General features: G+C 37.7%; 1 protein-coding gene across 10 annotated transcripts; it reads left to right on the top strand.

Annotated features, from left to right (window-relative positions):
• Positions 1-594: 594 nt before the first annotated feature.
• On the top strand, positions 595-27027 carry ZMYM1 (zinc finger MYM-type containing 1). Of its 10 annotated transcripts, none has more exons than XM_045782322.2 (9): positions 595-678; positions 9131-9300; positions 10646-10718; positions 10914-11163; positions 16878-17052; positions 19954-20107; positions 21646-21783; positions 21949-21989; positions 22508-27027. In XM_045782322.2, the coding sequence occupies exons 2-9, from the start codon at positions 9205-9207 to the stop codon at positions 24803-24805; spliced, it is 3225 nt and encodes a 1074-aa protein (XP_045638278.1). In that variant the 5' UTR covers positions 595-678; positions 9131-9204; the 3' UTR covers positions 24806-27027. The 10 variants fall into 10 exon arrangements, with proteins under 10 accessions (XP_045638278.1, XP_045638280.1, XP_045638279.1 ...); XM_045782324.2 differs by having other exon boundaries at positions 607-827; positions 10646-10715; XM_045782323.2 differs by having other exon boundaries at positions 607-827; positions 21952-21989.

Here is a 27027-nt window from a genome sequence, read left to right as displayed (position 1 = left end):
GCCCCACATTAGGCTCTTCCGCTGGGAGCCTGCTTCTTCCTCTCCCACTCCCCCTGCTTGTGTTCCCTCTCTCGCTGGCTGTCTCTCTGTCGAATAAATAAATAAAATCATAAAATAAAATGAAATGAAATAAAATATACCATGATTTCTGACACTCTTTTGGGATTCTTTTACTAAATGATGAGCGCCCCCAAATGGAAAAAGCCTGAACCCCCTCTCCATCGCTGCATTTAATTCCTTTTACCGGGAATTTACCGTGTACCTGGAACTTTACCAACATTGCCTTTCCAATCTTAACATGCCTATGGCAAAGGCACTGTTAGTAAACCCCATTTCAAGGATGAAGACATTGGGATTTACAGAAATTGCTAACAGACACATCTCTCGAATCCAGGAAAGCTAACCGCCTCGCTTGACCTCTGAGGCCATCCCACGTCGCCCCTGCCTTTAAGGGTCCAAATTTGGGGCCATCTAGCATAGCGTCTCAGGTCAGACGCTGAGCAGCGCTAAGGGTTCTCCCCGCCCTCCGTAGCTAAGGGAAAGTGGGCCCCGCCCGGCCAGCTGCGCTGCGCATGCTCGGCCGCAGAGCCCGGCGGGAAAGGGGCGGGCCTGCGTGACCGTTTGGCGTCGAAGTTCCTTTGAGACTCCTCGTGCGGCCAGCATCCCTGAGAGAAATTAGTAAGCCCCTTACGCTGCCGTGGTGTCGGTGTTTATTCCTGCGCCTTACCGGAAAGGGGCAGAGAGTTTCGCCTGTCGGAGGGAGGATGAAGCGTCGTCGGGTCGGGCCGAGGTCCTAGAGACGGGTCTCTGCGTGCGGATTCCGCCATGTGAGGGTCGGGAACTCGGGGTCAGGCCCCCGGATTGTGTTTGTCGTCTCCTTTAACCTTGTCGGCAGAGTCGGGGGATCCTTGCCCCGCGTTTCCAGCGTTTCTAGCGTTTCTCGCGTTTCTCGCCGCCTGCTGCGCCTACGCCGTAACTGGGCTTGCAAGTTTTTGGTCTCTATCCGCGGTCTCTTTTTAAACCATTTGATCATACTTGTGTAGCTCTTCCTTCATTAAGCAGTAGTGTTTTTATAAGCAACTTTAAAAAAAAATCATGGAAGTCCTTTTGCAATTAGATGTGTACACGGAGTCTCAGCTAAAAGATTAAATAGTACAAAAGTTTGATTCGATGTATTCGGACTTGAAATTGGGATTAGATGAAGGTGCAATCTTTATCACTTTATTTTAGTATATTGCTTTAGCGTCCAGGGTTGGTAGTATCTTGGTTTACATGGACTAGTGTTTGCAAACGGTATCTTCCAGCTTTCTCAGGGTGCAATTTCAGAAACAGTTGGACCACTGATAACACCTGACAGTAACTGGTATTCCTCATCACAAATATACAAGACGAGAAGCCTTTAAAATTTATAACAAGAACTATATTACATTTAGTCCTTGCAGTTCAGGACTCATCAGTTTGCCATTTAACTCTTAGGATGAGGCAACAGCATTAGGGGAGTAGATGCCCTTGCTAAAATGGTGCATATGCAAGTCAGAAGCCAAACAGGACAGGTGAAAAGCTGTAGCCTTCCTCAGCAGTGACACAGCTATGGGGAATTGCACTGTATTCACCTAGATGGCAGGAAAGCTATTTTCTGAAGGTCAGTGTTAATCTAGCACAAATTAATGCTTTGGACTTCTCCAAAATACTTAATATTTGGTGTACTACAGTTAACTGTTTATCTCATGATTTTATTATTTTTAAAGTAATTTTTTAAAAAACAAAATATGAATTAAATGTTTGCTGAACCCCAAAAGCTACTGATTAGCAAGAGTAAACATGCTGTCTCCAACCTGGAATATTCTTTCATCATTGCTTTGTAGGCACTTTACCATTTTCTCTTCCCTCATTGCTTCTTTTTACTTTGCATATGTTTATATTGTTACAGTTATCCTGTGCTAGCAGGGTATTATAGAGTGTTGGGACATTCTAATTATTCCTCTAATTCTAGTATGTAGGCATTTCATAAATAGTGGCTCCCCATTGCCTGTGGAACTAAGCATGGACATTTTAGTTTGGTTTGAAATGCCTTTAACCTTGTGCCTCCAGCCTTTCTGTCAAACCAGTAAAAGAGCTTGCAGAACACAAGTGAATATAGAACATATTTTTGCAAAGTGTAATGTATAAGGAAGTGGCTATAATGCACAGAAGTAAAAAGTTAGAGTATACCTGCTTCTGGATACATTAGTCACTTTACTTTTGCTTGTGACCATAACAATTACTTTAGCTTTATAGTAAGTCCTCCAACTTTTTTCTTTTTTGAGATTGTTTTAGCTATTCTAGGTTTTGTATACGTTCCACATACATTAGAATCACCTTGCAAATTCCACAAAAACTGAGATTTTGATCTTTAGCTCAATTTGGGGAAAACTGATAGTATCAAGGCAATCAAAGAGCATGCTATGTTTCTCTATGTATTAATTTCTCTTAGCACTCTTTTGTTTTCAGTGTAGAGATCTTGACGTATTTCATTAGATATATTCATATATTTGATGTTTTGTGATGCTTTAGAAAATGGTTGTTTTAAAGTTTTTTGGGGGGACACCTGCGTGGCTCAGTCGATTACGCATCTGCCTGCGGCTCCGGTCATGATCCCAGGGTCCTGGGATCAAGCCCCAAATCAGGCTCTTTGCTCGGTGGGGAGCCTGCTTCTTCCTCTGTCTGCTTCTCCCCCTGCTTGTGTGCACTCACTCACTCTAGCTCTCTCTCTCTCTGACAAATAAATAAAATATTTTTAAAAATAAAATTTTTATTTAATTGTTCTAGTAAAAAATGGTCTTTGAATACTGACCTTCCTAAATTTACTTAATAATGTAGTAACTACTTGGAGATCCTTTTGGATTTCAATGTATACAACACGTCATCTATAAATAATGACAATTTTACTTCTTCCTTTTCAAGATTTCTGTTTTTTTTCTTGCATTATTTTTTTAATGTATTTTTATTATGTTAGTCACCATACAGTACATCCCTGGTTTCTGATGCAAAGTTCGATGATTCATTAGTTGCGTATAACACCCAGTGCACCATGCAATACGTGCCCTCCTTACTACCCATCACCAGTCTATCCCATTCCCCCACCCCCCTCCCCTCTGAAGCCCTCGGTTTGTTTCCCAGAGTCCATAGTTTCTCATGCTTCATTCCCCCTTCTGATTACCCCCCCTTTCTTTATCCCTTTCTTCCCCTACCGATCTTCCTAGTTCTTATGTTCCATAGATGAGAGAAGTCATATGATAATTCTTTCCCTGCTTGACTTATTTCACTTAGCATTATCTCCTCCAGTGCCGTCCATGTTGCAGCAAATGTTGAGAACTCGTTCTGATAGCTGAGTAATATTCCATTGTATATATGGACCACAGCTTCTTAATCCAGTCATCTGTTGAAGGGCATCTCAGTTCCTTCCACGATTTAGCTATTGTGGACAATGCTGCTATGAACATTGGGGTGCATATGGCCCTTCTCTTCACTACGTCTGTATCTTTGGGGTAAATACCCAGTATTGCAATGGCTGGGTCATAGGGTAGCTCAATTTTTAAGTTTTTAAGGGACCTCCACACTGTTTTCCAGAGTGGCTGCACCAACCTGCATTCCCACCAACAATGTAGGAGGGATCCCCTTTCTCCACATCTTCTCCAGCAATTGGTGTTTCCTGCCTTGTTAATTTTTGCCATTCTAACTGGCGTAAGGTGGTATCTTAGTGCGGTTTTTCTTGCATTATTAACCTGACTAGAACCTCTGGAACAATGGTGAATTGGTGAGAGAAGAAATTTTTAAATATTGATGTTGTATTATCCTATGATCCTTCTAAGTTCACTTATTCGAGTATTGTGCTGGGAGGAGAGAAGATATTCCTTAGGGTTTTCTAAGTACACCATCGCACTCTATACAAATAAAAGCAGTTTGTTTACTTCTCCTTCCCAGTTTTTACACCAAATTTCCGTTGAGTCTTTCACTTTAACTTAAAGAATTTTCTTTAGCATTTCTACAGTATAGGTTTGTTTGTGATAAATCCTCATTCTCATTTATCTGAATATGTGCTGATTTCACCTTTATTTTTGAAGGATATTTTTACTGACTAGAGAATTTTAGGTAGATTTTTCTTCCCCCAGCACCTTAAAGATACTCCATTGGCTTCTGGCCTTCATTGTTGCTGACAAGAAAACAGCCTTTATTCTAATTTTTGTTCTCCTGTATGTTAAGTCTTTTTTCTTTAGCTGCTTTTAAGATTTTTTTTAACCTTTAGTTTTCACCAGTGTGACTATGATGTGGGTAGTTGTGTTTTCCTTTTATATTTACCTTGGTTGTTATTCATAGAGCTTCTTGAATTTGTGTGGTTTGATATTTTTCTTCATTTGGGGGAAATTGTCTAGCCAGTAGTTCTGCAAATACTGCTTCTGTTGCATTGTCTGTTTTCTCTCTTGCTGGGACTCTGTTTACATCTGTGTTAGACCTTTTTGCCTTCTTCCAGCTGTTGCTCACCTTATTTGTATTTTTATCCTTACATGTATCAGTCTGAACTACTTTCTACTATTGATATAAAATGTATCCTAAATCTCCCTATTTTATTTTCCAATTCTCAAATTTCCATGATTTTTTAAAAATTATTCCAGGACTGCTAAACTTCTCCATCTTTTTCTCTGTTTTCTCAAATGTATCACAGTCAGCCTGATAATACCAATATGGGTTACCTATAGGTCTGTTCTATTGTCCTTTTTTCTTTTCTCCTTTTTCTTTTCATTGGTTTTCAGTCAGTCTTATTTGTGTTTTTTTGTTGGGATGTACCCATAAATTTTTATTGTATTATGGATGAAAAAATTTAAAGACTCTAGGTGCACTTCCTGCAGAGAGGGCTGTTTCCCGTAGGCAGACAGATAGTTCTAACAGACACACACTCCCTCTCTCTCTCTCTCTCTCTATATATATATAATATTTTTTTTCCTAACAGATTATATTGATCCTTTTGAGGGTTAGTGTTATGCTTATTAGGGCTGATTTATTTTGGTTTGCCCTTTTTTCTAGGGAGTGGTCTTTTCTCCTGCAGAGTGACCCTTACTCCTAGCACATGGTCCGCTAGAGTCTCAACTGCAAGTCCAGATGTTTACCAAATCCCCTCTACCTTTGCTGGGCTTAAATTTCAACTTTGTTCTTAGCTTTGCAAAGCTACTGTCATCTCTGTTCAGCCGTTTTGACTCAACCTTCCGTTTTCTGCTAGATTTTTTAGCGTCCATACTCTGTAGATGTACATTTGGAAGTCAGCTAATAAGTGGAGGATGGGATATTTGTATGCAAATTGGGAGGCTTGTTTCTTCTTGGTTCCCACCTCTCCTTTGTGCCTCCAGACTGCTTTGGCCACCCAGAACTCCCATCTCCTTAGCTCAGTGTGCTGCTGTTTTCTGCTTGGCTTTTTTCTTCTTTTCTGTCATGGAAAGTGCCCTCAAGGGTAAAGCCTGTTAATTTTATCTGTTGTGCCTAGATTTATCATCTCTTCTTTTTTTTAAGTTATCTCTACAGCCATGACCCCTGAGATCAGGTGTTTTGTGCTCTGCCAACTGAACCAGCCAGGCACCCCTAGATTTATCAGTCTTTTTTTTTTTTAAGATTTTATTTATTTATTTGTCAGAGAGAGTGAGAGCATAAGCAGGGGAAGCAGCAGGCAGAGGGAGAAGCAGGCTCCCCGCTGAGCAAGGAGCCCAATGTGGGACTCAATCCCAGGACCCTGAGATCATGGCCTGAGCCCAAGACACAACCAACTGAGCCACCCAGGCATCCCATATCAGTCTTATTTTAATTCTTGCCATTCTGATAAAATTTGGAGCTGAGTTGGTTTAGAAGGCGAGTAGGGTTTGAATAAGCAAAAGTGACTTTACAGATAGAACAGTATGAGCACAGTATAGTGGGGAAGAATTAAAAGATTAAAGTGAAGCAATATGAAGCATCAATATGGTACTAATTTTCCAAGAGAAAAGCACATACGTTCTGGAGATCTGTTTGTGTGTCTCGAAATAACTCCTGATAGCTTGCAATTTCTTTGCAGTCTCATGTTTTACTTTAAAAATTAATATGAATTTTGAGGGGCGCCTGGGTGGTTCACTCCGTTAATCGGCTACCCTCAGCTCAGGTCATGATTGGGATCAAGCCCAGGTCAGGCTCCCTGCTCAGCCTCTACCTGCTGCTCCCCCTGCTTGTGTGTGGGTGCGCTCTCTCCTCTCTCACTCTCTTTCTCTCTCTCTCTCTCTCTCTCGGTGTCAAATAAATAAAATCTTTTAACAAAATTAATGTGGGTGCCTGGGTGGCTCAGTCATTGTCTGCCTTCGTCTCGGGTCATGATCTCAGGGTCCTAGGATGGAGCCCCACATCAGGCTCCCTGCCTAGCAGGGAGCCTGCTTCTCCCTCTCCCACTCCCCCTGCTTGTGTTCCCTCTCTCTCTGTCAAATAAATAAAATCTTTTTTAAAAAAATAAATAAAATAAAAATAGTGTGAATTTTGTTTTCTGGTCCATGATATATCCCTCTTTGGTTTAAATTAAAATGTTTTAATTGGTTATTACCAAGTAGTATTAACCAGCAGGAACATGTGCCACATTTATCCTACGACTATTAATACTTTCCATCATACATGGTTTATCCCCAGGAAGGATAGGTATTGGCTATATAAAAAAGAGGTTTCAGGGCGCCTACCTGGTTCAGTCGGAGGAGCATGCAGCTCTTGATGTCAGGGTCCTGAGTTCAAGCCCCATGCATGCTCCGACTGAGCCAACCAAGGACACCAAAAATAAAATCTTAAAAAAAAAAAAAAAAAGAGGTTTCTAGGACTTATTTTACTCTAATATGCATCTTGTTGGAAAAAGAAATACTGGATTTGTTATCCATATATGTTTTTTGTTCTTTTTCCTTTTCTAATAGCTAAAGAAATGTTATATACTGTTTTCCCTGCTTCAGAAACATATTTTGGATTAATTAATTACACTTTTAAGGTGCTTTCCATTATTTGCCTATTGGTGTGATGACTGCCACATTTGAAGGGATTCCAAGATGCAAACGCTCATGGATGCTTTGTTTTTAATTGATTTTTAGACTTGCATATTTTCTTTCAGGTGAATGACAGTCTAGTAGTTAATTTCCTGTGAGTTTTGCTTTGCTGGTTGTGTGTGATGCTCAAACGGGCTGGGCAGAGGCCATATGAGCTTTTATTGCACATCACAGTCTGGCCTTATTCATTGAAGTTTCTGCTTTGGGGTAGGGACTTTCAGTAAAAGCTACCAGAAAAGTGGGGAAAGAACCAAAGATGAGAGAAAAGAAGATATAAGGAACCAGTCTGTCCTGGAAAAAGAGGCATTGGGGCTGAGCAATCAAAAGGCACTTGTAGGGACGCTTGGGTGGCTCGGTCAGTTAAGCATCTGCCTTCGGCTCAGGTCATGATCTCAGGGTCCTTGGATCTAGCCCCATGTCTGGCTCCCTGCTCAGGCCTGCTTCTCCCTCTACCTCTGTTTCTCCCACCTGCTGGTGCGCACACAGGATCTCTCTCAAATAAATGAAAATCTTAAAAAAAAAAAAAAAAGCCCCTTGTAGTTCCTTAAAAGCTATAAAATGGAATTATTTTTTAAGCCTGAACGTGCAACAATCTTTTATATTTTAATTTGGATTTTAACTATCTTATCTATAATTACCAAAAAGGAATTCATGGGGGGGGGGCAGGCATGAGGTGTAAATGGAAAATAGATTCAAAACCTATTTAGAAGGTATACTTGATCCACTTTAGTGATTAGATGTGGGAACTTTGAGAGAAGAGGAATTTAGGATTACCCCTAGATTTCTGGTTTGGGAAATTGGGTATATAGGATAGTACATTTTACCAAGAAAGAGAACGTGTGTAAAGCAGGCTTATAGGAATAATATAAGAATATAGTTTTAAATCTCTTGAATTGGAGGGACCTGTGGAGCATCCAAGTGGAGATATTTAGTAGGCAATAGATATATGGGCTGCAGCTCAGAAATATGGGGGAAAATCAGCCTATAAATTATAGTTGAATTCAAGGTTGTGCCCACAGAACAAGTGAGAAAGTCCTGTGGAATTGTGCTTTGGAGGAACACAAATATTTTTATTTTTTAAAGATTTTATTTATTTGAGAGAGAGCACGAGCTTGGAGTAGGGGGGCTACAGAGGAAGAAGCAGAACAGAGAGCTCAACTCGGGGCTCTATCCTAGGACCCGGGATCATGACTTGAGCCGAAGGCAGATGCTTAACTAACTAAGCCACCCAGGCGTTCCGGAACACAAATATTTTAGAAGCAGGTGAAATAAATGTTTGAAAAGAAGACTGGCAGGCGTGCCTGGGTGGCTCAGTCGTTAAGCGTCTGCCTTCGGCTCAGGGCGTGATCCCAGTGTTCTGGGATGGAGCCCTGCATCAGGCTCCTCCTCTGAGAGCCTGCTTCTTCCTCTCCCACTCCCCTTGCTTGTGTTACCTCTCTCGCTGGCTGTCTCTCTGTCTGTCAAATAAATAAATAAAATCTAAAAAAAAAAAAAAAAAGACTGGCAAAGAGGAGAAATAGGCCTTGGAGTCATAGGGTTCAAGGAAACAGTGGTCAGAGAGAGGGCACTAGCTTTAAAAGTTGGATCCTTAAATGTATTTGAATGTTTATATGTGAAGAACCAATAAGGAGGGAAAGAGGAGTTGAAGGAGATATAGATGGTAACTGGCTCTATAAGAGGGCAGTGATGGGGGAGAGGTAGTGAGCACAGGTATTTGGATTAACCTTGGATAGAAGACTTTACGTATTCTAAGACTATTTAATAAATTAAAAGTAAACTTGTGGGTTTGGTGAGCTTATGCTATAGGCCGGCCTGGGAGAATAGAAGTGGGGAAGACTAGTCCCAGAAGAAAGTGTAGAAATATGTCTACCAAAGAATTATAAAGCAAAGCTATGTTGGGGAATAATGGATGAAGGGAAGAAAGCCAGTGTTGGTACTGTGAAGCAACCCTGAGTCCAGAGTGTCTAAAGCTAAAGTCCTTTGTGCTTCCAGAAAACTACCATATTTAAAAGGACTAATTTTAATATCAGACTCTCCCATCCATTCATATTTTATTTTAGGAACCAGGATACTATTCCCCAAGAAGAAATTCATTAGTTTGGAGCTGGAGGATTCTTTTGCATCAGACACTAAGATGAAAGAATCACCGATAGATGGTAAATGTGACAAAGCAGTAGCACCACAACTGGGGCGGCTAGATGAAATTAAGACGGAACCTGACAATGCTCAGGTAAATATCCTACTTTATTTTCTTTTTTGTAGAGCAGTGTTTAAGTATATATTTTAGTTATGCAGATGCTGGTTTACTAGCTGAAAACCTGAAATCTTTATCATCCCCTAAGCAGTTGGTCAAATAATACAAGCTATATGGTGTGAAGTGACATCACAACTAGATGCAAGAATATGATTTGAGCGAAGAATGGCTGTTTAGAATTGGGTTTTGAACTGATAAAAGGATTGCTTAGGATATTATGGGCCTAGCTAAGGTTAATACATTTTTGTTTTCATTTTTCTTAATTTGAAACAATATGAATAGCTAAATGTTTTTATGCTACTGACTCTATTTAGTATATTATAAATTCTTAGAGTTCTTTTCTTTGTAATTACATTACCCAAATCAGTTTCATGTTTATTCTTAAACTTTTTTAGACCCATTATATGCTAAAGAACCCATAAATGATAAACTGACTCAAGCTATGAATGTTCTGTGAGTAGTGCGAAATTTCCTTAAAATGTTTATATATGAATTAGCTGAAATTTCTAATGAAACAAAAAGTAAATTCAGTTTTAATTTATTTCTAGTATTCTGTTTAGAAATAGCCTAAAGTAGGGGCGCCTGGGTGGCTCAGTCGTTAAGCGACTGCCTTCGGTCCAGCGCGTGGTCCCAGGATCCTGGGATCGAGCCCTGCGTTGGGCTCCCTGCTCTGCTGGGAGCCTACTTCTTCCTCTCCCACTCCCCCTGCTTGTGTTCCCTCTCTCGCTGGCTGTGTCTCTCTCTGTCAAATAAATAAATAAAATCTTTAAGAAGAAAAAAAAAGAAATAGCCTAAAGTAAATCACTATTAAGTAAGGATATGACTCCCATTGAGTTGGTGACACTGGGGAATGTTGTCCATCTAGGAAGTATCTGTTGCTTCTTCCATCTCTGGACATTCAAGCATGTGTATCATGTTTAGATAGAGTGCCTGCTGCTCTGAAAAGTCCTCTGTAAAGACTCATTTAGCCCAATCCAACAACTTTTGTGTTTAAGGTCTTTATGAAGACAATTAGCTATTATTGATTAGAACAAGGAGGGAAAATAGGTGTCATTATTGAGTGTGTATCCTCTATTTGGGGTAGCTTACTGAAGGACTATGTGAACAAAAATTACTGAAGTCACATCTAGGTATGATAGAATATAATGTATAATGTATGGAATATAACGTGTCAGCCAAAGGTCACCAAAAGGGGAGCGTTCACCTATGGTTCAGTTCAGTTATACAATTCACTGCACAAACTTAAACATAATTTATTATTTTCTGTTGAATAACTAGTTGTTTTATACACATTATTCATTATTTTCATCTCTTTTTTTAGGAGTATTGTCAAGCCCAGCAGCCTAAAACTCAGGAGAATGAACTGAAAATAAACACTACATTTTCAGACAGTGGTAATAGAATTACTTAATCATATTTATTCTAACCAATGTAATAGCCAGTTTATTCTACTTTTTTAGAATATCTTTGAATAGTGCATTGTTTGTTTGGAGTTTCAAGTCCAAAAGTAACCTCTATAGAGAATAAAAGAATGCATACTTAATTTTACATAAATACTAATTTTCTTCCTTCGTGTTTTGTGTTTATAGCTCCACAGTTGACTGCAGGCGTCCAGCTTTCTCTGACATCATCTGGCATGAATAAAATGCTTCCTTCAGTTTCAACCACAGCTATTCAGGTTTCCTGTTCTGGTTGTAAAAAAATTCTTCAGAAGGGGCAAACTGCTTATCAGAGGAAAGGGTCTACTCAGCTTTTCTGCTCCACACTGTGCATCACTGAATACATTTCATCTGCCAATTCACCAGCTCTTCCCAAGAGAACTTGTTCAAACTGCTCAAAGTATATAACTCTAAATTATGCCCCCTTTTACTTCCTACATAGATCTTGATCAGAGTCTTGGCTGTAACTGTCTACATTTTCATTTTTTCTTTTTTTTTAAGATTTTATTTATTTATTTGACAGAGAGAGCAAAAGGGCACAAGCAGGGGGAACAGCGGAGGGAGAGGGAGAAGCAGGCTCCCCGCCGATCAGGGGAGCCGAGCCCGATGCAGGGTCGATCCCAGGACCCTGGGATCCTGACCTGAGCCGAAGGCAGATGCTTAACCATCTGAGCCACCCAGGCACCCCTATTTTCATTTTTTCTGAAGAAGTATCACCTTGGTTTAGTGAAAAGCTGCTTCTGCTTTCAGTTCCTCTGTTAGATTCTTCAGAAATATTTTTTTGTTGTTGAGAGATTTGCAGAAATTAAAATGTAAGGAGTTCTTTTTCTCTTCAGCTTTAAATAATGTGACTTCTGAAACTTACTTTCCTACTCTTCATTTGAAATTCTCTATAAATGGGATTATTCTATGCCCATTCTGTCTTATCATTTAACTAAAGAGTGTGCAAACCACTAACACATTAATCACATAATAGTTAATTTGGATCTTCCAAGGTATAAAATAACCAAGGTATAACATTATAAAACAATGTTTCTCATAATGGTAAATGAAGTTATTTGACTCTTTTGCAAAATTGAATAGTCATAGGTAAACATGGATGGATGTAATTTCAAGATTTCAGTGAGCTACTGTTGGGGTCTGTATCACTTACTTTTTATATGTGTATATATATGTGGCAATTTAGATGCAGAGAAAGGAAGTGGTAGTAATTTCATAATGAATTAGTGTAAAATGTCCAAAACTTTGAACTCTACCCTGAGATGTATAAAAGATCATTGTGCTTTGAGACCCTTATCATAGTAAAATTCTGGTTTGTTAGTACTCATTAAATGCTATTGCTAAATTTTAAATGTTTTTGTTTCAGAACAAAGAAAACACATAGGCCACCAGTTTTACTCATAAATATAATAAATTCCTTTCATGTGTCTCATTTTGGAATCAGGTTGCTATAATTTGAATCTTCCTCCATTTACGGTTATACTGTGCAACTCATAGCAGCTGTATCAATACCGTCTGGGAGCTTGTTAAATAAAAATACAGAATCTCAGGCCTCACCCAGACCTACTGAATCAGAATTGCATTTGTCCCCAGATGATACATCTATATGCTAAAGTTTGAAAAGCATTGAAAACGTCTTGGTATTCCCATTTGTTTTGTTAAATGGACATAAGAATTATGAACATTAAATAATAGATTTAAGTGATCAGAGCAACACTGGCATGTAATAAAACCTCAATAAATGTTAATTATCACTATTATTCTCTTAAACTCAAAAACCCTTTTTATTGGTTGCTTCAGCTCCTTGTTTGGCTGCTGCTTTGGGTATTATCCATTGCTTCAAGTCTTACTCCCTGAAACTCAACCTTTCTTCTTGTGTTTTTTTCAACCCTTCAATACTATGTCTTTTTTCCTTTTTGCTAAGGGCTGTAAGGCACTCTCTTCAGTCTGCTTTCTTTCTCTACAGAATCATAAAACTGGAAGGGACCTTAGAGATCATCCAGTCCAAACATTTTCTTTTGGTTTTGAGGAAACTGAGGTCCTGAGAAGTTAAGGTATCATGTTACTGTGTTTGGAGTTTACCCATTACACACCTTCAGCAGATCTCCCAGACAGATTGAAAAGGCTGAAACAGGAAAGATACAGTGTGTAAGTTGTTCTCTAAGATGAAGAAATCCAACATGAGCAAAAATGTGAAAAAGGTTTTACTTCCTTTGGAATACAAATTTTTTTGATACAAAATACTATTGTATAGGTTGGTGGAAAGGTGGTAATAATGCTTAGGCTGGGAGAGGCTGTCCATTGTTCAGAGTAACCTGTACTTTTTTTTTTTTTTTAATTTTTTTCTTCCACATTTATTAGCATCTTGTATTAATATATAGTTCTCAAGATTTTAGCTAATTATCAGTTAGTGTTGACGTTTCTTTCATAGCAATGATTTAAAATCTGTTTTGAGTGTATTTAAGAAGTGTCATTTCTGCACTTTAGTATCCCATTTGGAACCAACCAGAGATTCTGATAGCAATCAACGAGTTCAGAATATCCCTGTGCACGAATGCTATGTAACACTTATATTTAGGAAAGTTGTTCAGTCCTGTGCTTAGAGTTCGTTTAAGCTAATTTTAGGCACTATTAAAAAAATTCGTTTTTTAGTTTTTTATTTATAAGGACTTAGTAGATTAAAAACCAGGAACCTAGAATACTGGTAGCAATAAAAATCAGTAAGCATTTTCAGACTTCCATGCTTCTGCCTGTGCAGTTTCTTCTGCCTCCCTTTCCATCTGCTAATTTCTTTCTGTCTTAAAGGTCTGCCTCAAATATCTTTACCTCTTGTCTGTTCCCACACCATTTTTTCCTCTCCTCTCACTAACCCCCCCACCCACTCAGAGTAATTGTTCCATGATCTGTGTTTTAATAGTGTTCATAATTCCCACAGCATTAATCATAAAATTAATGTTTTTAAAGAAAGAATTGATATTGTCCCAGTTTGACTATAAACCTCTTTTTTTTTTTTTTTTTTTAAGATTTTATTTGTTTGTTTGAGATAGAGAAGGAGCAGGGGGAGGAGCAGAGGAAGAGGGAGAAACAGACTCCCTGCTAAGCAGGGAGCCTGATGCCGGACCCGATCCCAGAACCCTGCGATCATGACCTGAGCCAAAGGCAGATGCCTAACCAACAGAGCCACCCAGGCGCCCCTAGACTATGAACCTCTTGAGATTAGGAACCAGATCATACTCATCTTTGTATTCCCAGTGCCTAAACACTAGCTGGCACACAGTGAATCCTAGAAAAATTTTTGTCAAATGAAGTACAAGGATAGCACAACTCAGATACTGCATTTAGAGCTGTATTTTAAACCAATAAAATGACTGATTTGTGATAATGAAATTAACCTATTATTTTTGGTACCATCTATTTAAGAAGGAGGAACGATCATAATATACTAAAAATTTGTTAAGTCTTGAAATGTTAAAATAGTGTTGATTTAAGAAATATTTCATCTGGAAAACTATTATCCTGAAAGACTGATATTCTAAGGGGTCTTAGTAGCCAGATACCATGGCAGTTCTCAAACATTCTGGTCTCTGGCCCCCTTTCCACTCTTAAAAATTTTTGAAGAGCCAGAGAGCTTTAGTCTATGTAAGTTTTCTCTACCAATATATACTGTGTTAGAAATTAAAACTGAGAAATTTTTAAACTAAAAAATAATAACTCTGCATGTTGATATAAATAATATTTTTAATGAAAAATAGCCATATGTATTTTTTAATTTAGTGATGAGAAATTTTTTTTTAATTAAAAATCATTTTAACAGTTTTGCAAACCACTTCAGTGTCTGGGTTTTCATATCTGCCTGTGTTCAGTTTAATGGAAAATGTTGTTTTGGCTGAAGTTTGAAAAAAATCTGGCACTACAAATATGTAATTGGAAAAGGGAGGAGTGTTTTAATAGCCATTTAGATTTTGTGAATGTTCTTTGATACGCTACCAGAAAACAGGTAGTACTTCTTAAAGGTTAGTTATGATGTGAAATCTGAAACCATATCAATGAATTTTTTGTACTGTTAGGTTAAAATACATTGGTCTGTTTGTACTTTGAATGTTTGTGGGGTTTTTTTTTTAAACCCATGAATGAATGATTTTTGTTACATGCTATCATAATTTGGAAAATACTGGTTCACTGAGTTATGTAGATCTCCCAAATGTTGGCATATTTCTTTTTTTTTTTTTTTTAAGATTTTATTTATTTGAGAGGGAGAGAGAGAGACAGAGAGCATGTACGTGGGCAGGCAGAGGAAGAAGCAGGCTCCCCACTGAGCAGAGAGCCCAACATGGGGCTCAATTCCAGGACCCTGGGATCATGACCTGAGCTGAAGTCAGACGCTCAACTGACTGAGCCACCCAGGCGCCCCTGTTGGCATATTTCTTTATGCAATATTTTAAAAATCACATTTGTTTAAAAAAAATCACCACTAATCTCATCAGGAAAGCTTAACTATTCGGAAGCAATCAAGTTGGAGATGGCAGATTTTCCAAAATTCTAATTTTCAGTGAAAGCTTTGACTTTTATCATTGGCAATGACTGCCAGTTGTTTATCTTGAAGGAACAGTCTTACTTTATTCATTTTTGAGAAAATATTTGCCAGATACCCACTCTGGATAATAGTTTGTTCTTTCAAGTAAAAATATGTTCCGTGAAAAAAGACCTACCTCAGGCTGTAACTCTTAACATTCCCATGTGAGAGTTTCCTTGAGACAGCCATCATACTTGGGTGTGCGGAAGTATGTCATGCCTGTGTCCCATATCATCACACAGAATACTCAAAAGAGCTTGTCAAGGATAAAGTTTAATAAAGTAAATGATTTTTACAGCAAATGCGTGGCAATGAATAACACAGACCTAGGTCATTTTGATTCAACTGTCTTAATTTGTGCTAAGGCTCTGGCGGTTTACCTGGCATTGTTTTTTTCCTCCCAGTTTGTTGAGGTAAAATTCACATAACAAAAGCCACTTCAGTAGTATTTAGTATACTCACTAAGTTCCAGAACATTTTCTATCACTGCAGTGTATCCAGTAAGCAGTTTCTCCCCAGAGGTCTCCTCTTTCTTCAGCCCCTGGCAGCCACCAATCTGCAGTCTATCTATGGATTTATCTATTCTGGATAGTTCACATTAACGGAATCCTACAACATACAACCTTTTGTGTCCGTCTTTTAAGCATAATGTTTTCAAGGTTTATCAGAGGTTTATACATGTTGTGGCATGTATAGCGGCACTTCATTCTTTTTTTAAAGCTAAGTAATATTCCATTGTATGGATATAACATAATTTGTTTATCCATTCGTTCATTGGTGAACATTTGGGCCATTCCCATCTTTTAGCTATTTTTTTTTTTCTTTTTTAAGTAAGCTCAAGGCCCAATGTGAGGCTTGAACTCACAACCCTGAGATCCAGAGTTGTGTGCTTTACCAGCTGAGCCAGCCCAGTGCCCATGTCTTTTAGCTATTTGAAATAGTGTTGCTAGGAACATATGTGTATCTGTCCTTTTTTGAGTACTTGTCTTCAGTTCTTTGGGGTACATTATGTAGGAGTGGAATTGCAGTGGCCCATTGTTGATTTTGCACCCTCCGTTCAAATGTTAGCATAGGGAAAAAGACAACATTTTTTTTGGACAAATAATATTTTGATATGAAAATAGTTCTGTCTTTGTGGACCCCTCCAAAAGTATCTGGAGGATACCCAGAGTTTTGCAGACTGTACTTTGATATCCTCTGTCTTGTAGATTATGAAGTTGGTCAGGTATGAATATGTGATTTCTCATCATTCTATTGTCGCTAGAACTAACTAATATAAGCTAGGTAATCCTCAAAACTCTGCTATCCGTTGTGGTTTATAATCCCTACTTTATAGAAACACAACATTTGGGAGTATACATGACTTACCCATCATAACGTACTATAAGTCCTAGAACTAAATACCAAATTCAGGTGTTCTTATTTCAAGGCTGATGCCACTGCTGTTGCACAGTCTAAAGGTAGATGAAACGGAGAGGGTTACTTGAAGAAGTGCTTTAACTTATAAAAGTGTTTAATGGTGCCCTTGTTTTTCTTTTTAGAGACATCTTAAATCTAAAGGATGTGATCAGTGTCCAGCTAGAAGATGATACCTCTAGCAAAAATTTTTGCAGCCAATCTTGTCTTTCATCATATGAAGAAAAAAGAAAAGCATTTGTTACCATATGTACTAATAGCATTTTAACCAAGTGCAGCATGTGTCAGAAGACTACTGTTGTAAGTTGTAATTTTTTTTTAACTTTTAGGGATTCTGATTATTTTGCTTAAATCTCAGAGTTTTTACTGAATTTTTTTTAAATCCTAGATTCAGTATGAAGTAAAATACCAGCATGTGAAGCACTGTCTTTGTAGTAATGCCTGTTTTTCAGTTTCACTCCAACAGCCTCATCATGGTCTGTCTTGAGAACTGTGGGGCTTACTGTTAAACTGTTTCTAGTCTGTTTCATATGCTTCAGATGAAAGGACAGTCCCATTACTTTAATAGTTCAAAGAGAGGGGTGCCTGGATGGCTCAGTCAGTTAAGTGTCTGATTTGATTTTGGCTCGTGTCATGAGATCGAGCCCCAGATGAGGCTCTCTGCTCAGTGCAGAGTCTGCTTGTCCCTCTCCCTCTGCTTCTCCCCCAGCCCACGCACTCGCTCACTCTCAAATAAATAAATAAAATTGTGGGAAAAAAAAGTTCAAAGAGTATTACAGCATATAAGCAAGTATGAATAAAGACCTGTTGCATAAAGTAAGAACCGCTCCACTTGAATTTGACTGCATGGGACTCAAATGAAACATCCAGGATTGAGTTCCTTCCATTAGTTCACTTGTGCATGGTTCCACTTTAGGAAAAGGTGGGGATTAGATTTTGTACCATCGGGAATAGTTTCTGTTGGTAGAACAGTGAAGAAGATGAAATAAGACTTCTGACAGTTCCTCTTACATAACAATTCATGATAAATGCTGTATGGAGATTTTCCCAAAGAATCTCAGGATGATCTGGCCTTGAAGAAAAGCCAAGCATATGAAAGCTTGTTTATAAACCGCAAATAAAGATAGCAGAAATAATAACAGCCTGCTGATCAATAAGACTCAACCACAAAGTGTTTTTATTTTTTTTTTATTTTTTTATTTTTTAAAGATTTTATTTATTTATTTGACAGAGATAGAGACAGCCAGTGAGAGAGGGAACACAAGCAGGGGGAGTGGGAGAGGGAGAAGCAGGCTCCCAGCGGAGGAGCCTGATGTGGGGCTCGATCCCACAATGCCAGGATCACGCCCTGAGCCGAAGGCAGACGCTCAACCGCTGTGCCACCCAGGCACCCCCCACAGAGTGTTTTTAACTCTATGTTTTCTTATACCTAAGCAAGACTAAAATGAATCAAGAATGTTACGTGCTTTTCTGAATGAGAAACAATCCCCTATTTCTTGTAGGAGAGCCTTGGGTGGGTGTTTCTGAGAACAGAGAAGCTGGGTCCTGCTTTGGTGGACTAAATGAGATTAATGCAATTAGTGGTCTGAGCCCCTTTCATGAGGTAGGATTGAGGTTGTCTTGCTTGTTCAGATGATGTTTTGAGACGCGACTCTATCTCCATAAATTCTTCGTTAGAATCATGCAGTTGAAGATAGGATTCTCAGCAAGTCTGAACAATTCAAATAGGTCATTTGTAAGCCACATCTTTTCTTTCTTTTAAAAAAAATTTTATTTTTATTTTTATTTTTTTTAGATTTTATTTATTTATTTGACAGAGAGAGACACAGCCAGCTAGAGAGGGAACACAAGTAGGGGGAGTGGGAGAGGAAGAAGCAGGCTCCCAGCGGAGCAGGGAGCCCGATGCGGAGCTCGATCCCAGGACCCTGGGATCATGCCCGGGGCCAAAGGCAGATGCTTAATGACCCAGGCGCCCTGCTGAGCCACCCAGGCGCCCCTAAAAAATTTTTTTTTTAAAGATTGTATTTATTTGGGAGAGAGAAAGTGAGAGCATGAGTGGAGGGAGAGGGGCAGAAAGAGAGAAGCAGAGTCTCTGCTGAGCAGGGAGCCCAGTGTGGGGCTCCATCCCAAGATCCTGGGATCATGACCTGAGCTGAAGGCAGACACTTAACTGACTGAGCCACCCAGCCGCTCATGTGTAAGATATTTTCATTTGTCCTTGTACTTTATGCCCCCAAAAGCAGTTCTTTTTCACCATTGCCATAAGTCCAGGAATGATGGTTCCTGTTTCAGTAGAAACAATAGATGGTAAGCCTCACAGTTTATATCATTTACCTTTGCACACTTACCACTTACTGAATGCACTGTGTTCTATATATTTTATTGCTTGTATGCTACTTTCTTACAGTATGCTTGCGATTTTTACCAGGAAGTTAGCCTAGAAAAACAGTGATTCCCACAGCCGTTTTTCTGGCTCCTCAGTACCAATAGTTAATTTCCCGAGTTAATATTCAAAGTGGAGTGGTGCCTGGGTGGCTCAGTCGTTAAGCATCTGCCTTCGGCTCAGGACGTGATCCCAGGGTTCTGGAATCAAGCCCCACATCAGGCACCTCCGCTGGGAGCCTGCTTCTTCCTCTCCCACTCCCCCTGCTTGTGTTCCCTCTCTCACTGGCTGTCTCTCTGTCAAATAAATAAATAAAATCTTAAAAAAAAAAAATATTCGAAGTGGAATTGAGGAAAGAGATATAATTATAAGACTTTTATTTATCCAGTTGGCTTTGATTGCCTGGAATGATAAACATATTCTGTGACCTCTTTCTTCATTGCTTGCATATGTATTAGTGCTGCTACTAATATATATCTGATAAATTTCACAAATAGTGATTTGTCGGATTGATCTATTTTTCATTTTAGTCACTGTAATCTGTAGTGCCTTTTTTTTCTCTTGTTTGTTTTTAATTCAAGTTAGTTAACATATAGGGTATTATTATCAGTTTCAGGGTAGGGTTTAGTGATTCATCAGTTGCGTATAATACCCAGTGCTCTTTTTTTTTTTTTTCTGGTTTTTAAGAAAGTATAAAAATGTGTCTTCATTATCATCATTGTATTTTAACTAAGAGCAGTAATGATGGATATATATTTGTTTGTTAACAATATATGTCTTATACCAAGAATATGAATATTACTTTAATCTCTAAACAGAAACCAACCAAAACACTTACATCTGTTCCTTGCAAAACATTGAAGCCCTCCGATGAAATGATTGAGACCACCAATGACTTGGGGAAGACAGACCTTTTTTGTTCTATTAATTGTTTCTCTGCTTACAATAAAGCTAAGATGGAATCTTCTACAGGTAATGTTTGTTTAGCAGTTATCAGAGGTTTAGAAACTGTTGAAGAATATTACTGCTTTCCTTTAATTTATAACCTTGATTCATCTTGAAATTAAACTGACCTAAGAGTCAAAGCAATGCAAAATTCATTGCAAGAAAATGTTTTCCAGGTGCGCCTGGATGGTTTAGTCAGTGGAGCATATAACTTTTGATCTTCGGGTCATGAGTTCAAGCCCCATATTGGGCATGGAGCCTACATTTAAAAAAAAAAAAAGTTTTCCAGTAGTTTTATATAAAAGGAAGACTACATCACAACCAGAGACTTAATATTTATTTGTAAAGATCGTTGTGTTAGAATATAGTTTTGCACTTAGCTCTGCTTTGTAAAAACAAAGCTATTAGTTACATTTTTTACAGGAAATAGAACTAACTGGAAGTACTTGGAAGGTCACTAATAGAAAAGCATAAGTAACCCAGAGTCAACTTTGTATTCCATCAAAGAGCCTCATATAGGACCATTGGTCCAATTTACGTAGATAAGAAAGTAAATGATGCCCCTGGGGCTTGTACATCATGTAAACTGGCTTATTATAGAAATCTTTGCAATACTAGCTTAGACACCAGTCTAGCTCCATTCATGTTGAGGGTTATGAATCTTGAGAGAGAAATGATACCCCTTAGGGGCACCTGGCTGGCTCAGTCGGTAGAGCGAGTGACTCTTAATCTTGGGGTTAGAGTTTGAGCCCCATGTTGGGTGTAGAAATTACTTTTAAAAAATCAAATATTTTAAAAAATGATGAAAGAAATGAAACCCACTAGGAGATTCTAAAGGAATCTCTTTTCTGTTCTTCATGGGTAATTTCTTGTAAAGATTTGCTTGAAATTTCAAGCAAATGGTATAAAAGAACTGAGAAATTGTATGCAAAGGTAAAGTACGTTAAAAAATGGAAAATGTAGGGGCGCCTGGGTGGCACAGCGGTTAAGCGTCTGCCTTCAGTTCAGGGCGTGATCCCAGCGTTATGGAATCGAGCCCCACATCAGGCTCTTCCGCTATGAGCCTGCTTCTTCCTCTCCCACTCCCCCTGCTTGTGTTCCCTCTCTCGCTAGCTGTCTCTATCTCTGTCGAATAAATAAATAAAATCTTTAAAAAAAAAAAAATGGAAAATGTAAATTATCAGTTTAAGGTTATTAATGTGTTATCCTAAAGAACCTGGCTATCCCTAAGTCGTACTCCAATATCCAGCAATACCTAAAGTTATTAGATTTTTTTTTAAAGATTTTATTTATTCACTTATTTGACAGAGAGTGGGTACAAGCGGGGGGAGCAGCAGAGGGAAAAGGAGAAGCAGACTCCCCACTGTGCAGGGAGCCCAGTGCGGGGGTCAGTCCCAGGACCCCAGGATCATGACCCAAGCCGAAGGCACACGCTTAACCCACTGAGCCACCCAGGCACAAGCTATTAGGTTTTTACATTGTTTGTTGAAACACTTGTTATTAAACAATGGTTTCTGATTGATTGATTCTGCCTGGTTGTTGAGAAATCTTTTTATTTTTTTCAGTAAACGTTTCCATGGTACATGATGCCTCAACGGATCTCTTTTCCACAAAGAAAGATACAACTCCAGTTATAAGCAATATAGTGTCATTGGCAGATACTCATGTTTCCCTACCCATCATGAACTCTGATGTCTTACAAGGTAAAATTGATGTAAAGATACTTGACATATACACTGTTTTCCCATCCTTGATAAATCCGTCTTCTAAGGTGGTTTCTGTTGTCTGATACAGAATAAGCAATTGTAATTTATGATGCTGTTTTATAGCATATAAGGTCTTGAATTGATGATACTCTTTTATTTTAGCAGATACAGTTTCTGCAGTAACAGCAAATGTCATTGTAGATGTAAGTTTTGTCCTTAATATTTTTGACACTGTCTTTTCTTTTTTAAACATATTTTGTGCATATATATATGTGTCCATTTATATATGAGCATATTCATTCCTGTTTTCATCCAAGAGCTCAAAAAGTTGAGCAAGAAACATCTTTTGGTATTCATATTCAATTTCCCAAATCTAGGTTTGACTTGAAATTATTAATGAGAATATTTAAACAGAAGTATTTATTAGTCATAGTTTTTCCTCCAGGTTCTTTATTACCTTTTTCAATATTCTAGGTCATGTGAGCAATAAAAATTATTTTTATTACAATTACGTACCAAAAGATTCTTTGAACATTTAATGCTGAATCTAGATTGCATCTTTATATTATAAATAATCCTTAATGTTTCCCCCTAGTGGATCTCATATTGCAGCTCACCCATTCGTTTTATTGTGTTACTAGAATAGATATGTTTGATATTTTAATCATTTAAAAACTGTTCAAACAAATGCTTTTCTGTTTTTCTCCCAAACATTTCTAAGAGTTTACCCAGTGAATCAAGTAGAGGTGTTGCTACTAGTAGTGTTGAACAGCCAAGCCTGTCACCATCTTCATCAATACCCAGTCAGCATACGGTTGACTCCAGTGTGGAAATACAAAAAGATCGAGTGTCAAACCAAGATGCTACATACAATATGAAATCTACGAAAGTAGATGGACTGTGTCACCCAAAATTTACATCCAGAGTACAAAAAGTTAAAGATAAGTCACAAAGCATTAAAAAATCTTGGTGTTCAAATTTCCAGCATTTGAAAAACAGTATTAAAAAGGATGTGACATTCTGCTATTCATGCCAGTTGTTCTGCCAAAAAAATTTTAGTTGTGGAAGAGAATCATTTGCAGCCCAAGGAATTTCTAATTGGAAAAAGACTCTAGAAAAATTCAGAAAGCATGAAAAAAGTGAAATGCATTTGAAGTCATTGCAGTTTTGGAGGGAATACCAGTTTTCTGATGAAGCCGTCAATGACAATTTATCTATTCATTCAAAACAGATTGAAGGAAATAAAAAGTACCTAAAGCTTATAATTGAAAATATTTTATTTCTTGGAAAGCAGTGTTTACCATTAAGAGGAAATGACCAATCAATTTCATCTGTGAATAAAGGCAATTTTTTAGAACTGTTAGAAATCAGAGCAAAAGATAAAGGAGAAGAAGTATTTCGACTTACGAATTCACAAGTTGACTTCTATAATAGCACACAAATTCAAAATGATATTATTGAAATAATAAAGACTGAAATGCTGCAAGATATTGTGAATGAAATCAATGTCTCTTCAGCTTTTTCAATAATATGTGATGAAACAACTGATAGTGCCACTAAAGAACAGCTTTCAATTTGTGTAAGATACCCGCAAAAAATGTCTAAGTCTATCTTAATTAAAGAAAGATTCTTGGGTTTCATAGATACTGAAGAGATGACTGGGACTAACTTACATAGGACTATCAAAACTTACCTGCAGCAAATTGGAGTTGATCTGAATAAGATATGTGGCCAGTCCTATGATAGTACCACTAATTTGAGGGGAAAGTTTAATAAAATTGCAGCAGAATTCAAGAAAGAAGAGCCAAGAGCTTTGTACATACATTGTTATGCACATTTTTTGGATTTAGCAGTAATTAGGTTTTGTAAAGAAGTGAAAGAACTCCGAAGTGCTCTAAATACTCTCGACTCTTTGTTCAGCACTATCCATATGTCTCGGGAAATGTCTGCAAATTTTCAAAACATTTGTAAGCTAAGTCAAAACAAAACATGCAAGAAACATATATCACCATCATGTTGGACAGTCCATAATCATATTTTACTGTCTGTGATTGAGGGCCTTCCAGAGATTATTGAAACATTGGAAATTGTATCAAACCATTCTTCAAACACAAGTTTGGGTGATGAATTGAGTGATTTGTTAATATTGGTTTCCAAATTTGAATTTATCTTTTGTTTGAAATTTCTTTATCGAGTATTAAGTGTTACAGGAATTCTTTCCAAAGAGCTTGAAAGTGAAACCATAGATATTTTTTCATTGTCTTCAAAAATAGAAGCAATTTTGGAGTGTTTATCTTCTGAAAGGAACGATGCCTATTTCAAAACTATCTGGGATGGAGCAGAGGAAATATGTCAAAAAATAACCAGTAAAGGTTTTGAAGTTGAAAGACCTTCTTTTCAGAAAAGAAGAAAGATTCAGAAAACAGTAGATCTTGGCAAGTCAGATAGTATGTTTTTTCCTACTTCAACAGAAGAACAGTATAAAATTAATATTTATTACCAAGGATTGGATACTATATTAAATAATTTAAAATTATGTTTTTCAGAGTTTGATTATTGCAAAATGAAGCAAATTTCAGAACTATTATTTAAGTGGAATGAACCATTAAATGAAACAACAGCCAAACATGTCCAAGAATTTTATAAACTTGATGCGGACATCATCCCAGAACTTAGATTTTATCGGCAGTATGCGAAGCTCAATTTTGTCATAGATTATGATTGTATCAACTTCATCAGTCTTGGCTGTTTGTTTATTCAGCATGGTCTTCACAATAATATTCCTTGCATATCAAAGTTATTATATATTGCTTTGTCTTGGCCAGTTACTTCAAGTGCTGAAAATTCATTTTCTACACTGCCCCGTCTTAAAACATATTTATGTCATACCATGGGACAAGAGAAGCTTAGCGGCCTAGCCCTAATGGCTGTTGAGCAGGAATTGGTAAATAAACTGATGGAACCTGAAAGACTCAATGGAATTGTGGAAAAGTTTATCCATCGGATGAAAGAAACATAACACTTGCTTGAATTTACCTAAAAGAACTTTGTTTTTCTGCTGTAATATTTGTTTTTATTTCAATATTTTACCTCCTAAGAAAAAAATTTTTTTCATCAGAACATGTAACATTCACTTGATTCAAAATCAAAAAACAGACTGAAAAGGGAAAAGTCTCCTTCCCCTTTTTAGTACCCAGTTCTCCCTCCCTGTAGTGTTATCTGTTTCTTTAATATCCTCCTGAAGATATTTTTCACAGATAGTACTCTGCAGTGCACACCATTCTTCAGCTTGTCCACTTGGCATATTTTTGAGATTGTCTGTATCAGTACATAAAGAGTTTCTTGATTTTTTTTACAACTGCATAAAATTTCATTGTATAAATGTACCGTAATATATTTGAGCAGTCCCTAACAATAAACATTTCGATTCTTTCCAGTTTTTTGCTATTGTAAATAATCCTGCATTTAATAACCTTGTACATAAGTCATATTGCACATGAGTGAGTTACTGTAAGATAAAATTTTAAATTTGAATTACTAGGTCAGAAGATTTATGCATTTTTATTCTTGATAGATACTGGCAAATTGCCTTCTATAAGGATTATCCCCATTTACAGTCCCACCACCCATGTGTGAGATTGCCTATTTCCTTGAATCTTTATAAACAATGTTCTGAAACATTGTGATCTTTGCCAGTCTGGTATAAATCCCAGTGGAATTTTGTATTTTCATGTAAGAATAAGGTTGGGTAGGGGCGCCTGGGTGAATGAGTCAGTTAAGCAGATACCTTCGGCTCAGGTCATGATCCCAGGGTCCTGGGATCGAGTTCCGCATCGGGCTCCTTGCTCAGCAGGGAGCCTCCCTTCTCCCTCTGCCTGCCGCTCCCCCTGCTTGTGCGTGCTCTTTCTCTCTCTCTCTGACAAATGAATAAATAAAATCTTTAAAAAAAAAAATAGTAAGGTTGGTTATCTACTTGAGCTATTTGTATTTCCTCTTCCTGTGAACTGTCACGTTTAAGCATGACGGTGGTTTGGGTTGACACAAGTAGATGATGCAATCTGAATTCTTAATCTACTTTATGAAAATATGACTAAATAACCCAAAAAGAAAAGACTTTTTCTATCATTATACTTTAGAAAGGTTCAGGTGATAAAGGAAAATCTGTCCCTCAGAGACTTGCAAGAATTTAGGGGGAGAGGGAGAGAGAATGTCAAGCAAACTCCCCACTGAGCAGAGAGCCCAATGCGGGGCTCTATCCCAGGACCCTCGGATCTTGAGCTGAAGGTAGTCACTTAACCGACTGAGCCACCCAGGCACCCTTATACATGGATTTCTAATCTATTATTTTAGCTGCTGAATAATGCCCCGTTATATGAATATACATGTTCATCCTTTCTCTATTTAAATGGACATTTTATACTCTTTGATTTTGCACTTTTATAATACTCCATTGAACATTTTTATATGTAGTATGCATTTGCACGTTGAACAAATATTTTTGAGCAAGTACTATATACTAGACACTATTCTAGCTGCTGGAGACCCAGCAGAGAATAAAATAACGCCCTGACTCCAGTGAAACTTAGCTTTCTAATGTGGTGATCCAAGAAAGATATTAGAAGAGGTTGCTCACCAGTTCTTTATGTAGATAGATGATAATACAGAAAAGAATATAGGCTGCACTAAGATAAAAGATGAGCCTTTGGAAGCTGTGGCCAGTAAAGGCCTCACCCAACCCCTTATCCCTGACATATCAGTTGGGAAGGTCTGCTCTAGGGTGCTTACCTAGAAGTAGACTTGATGGGTAAAGGCAATGTTCATTTTCCACTTTAATTAAACCTCAGTTGTATATTTTTTTCTTCCCACCATTATCTGAGTGTCTGTTGGTTCACACATCCTTACCAACATTTGGTATTATCATTTTACTCTTTTTTTTTTTAATTCATTGATTTCTACTTTACCTTAAAAAAAAAAATAGAAGGCAGTTAGTTAACCACTAGTATTGAATGCTTCTTATATGTATTTTCATTCTTTTCTATTTTGTAATGAAAATGCTTAGTGCTATGAACTTTCCTCTGAAGTCACCTTTGTCTACCATGTGTTTTTCTCATTTTCATCATTTTCTAGCTGTTCACAGTTATAGTTTCTATATTGTCATGGAACCAGGAATTAATTTCAAAAGGCTGGGTTTTTTTTTCTTTTTTAATATTCAAATGTTTTGTTTTTTACTCTTTTTTTTTT

The sequence above is a fragment of the Ursus americanus genome, chromosome 33, assembly GCF_024610735.1.
Source record: "Ursus americanus isolate L20-20 chromosome 33, mUrsAme1.1.p, whole genome shotgun sequence".
Lineage (NCBI taxonomy): Eukaryota > Metazoa > Chordata > Mammalia > Carnivora > Ursidae > Ursus > Ursus americanus.
The sequence above is the reverse complement of the archived record's forward strand: the minus strand, read 5'-3'. Positions and strand labels throughout refer to the sequence as shown.

Bases quoted from the DNA above. Each gene is read 5' to 3' on its own strand.
- ZMYM1 (XM_045782322.2), top strand. From the start codon at position 9,205: ATGAAAGAATCACCGATAGATGGTAAATGTGACAAAGCAGTAGCACCA. The intron at 20,108-21,645 runs GTAATGTTTGTT...TATTTTTTTCAG, and splicing joins TAAGATGGAATCTTCTACAG to TAAACGTTTCCATGGTACAT. The intron at 21,784-21,948 runs GTAAAATTGATG...CTTTTATTTTAG, and splicing joins GAACTCTGATGTCTTACAAG to CAGATACAGTTTCTGCAGTA.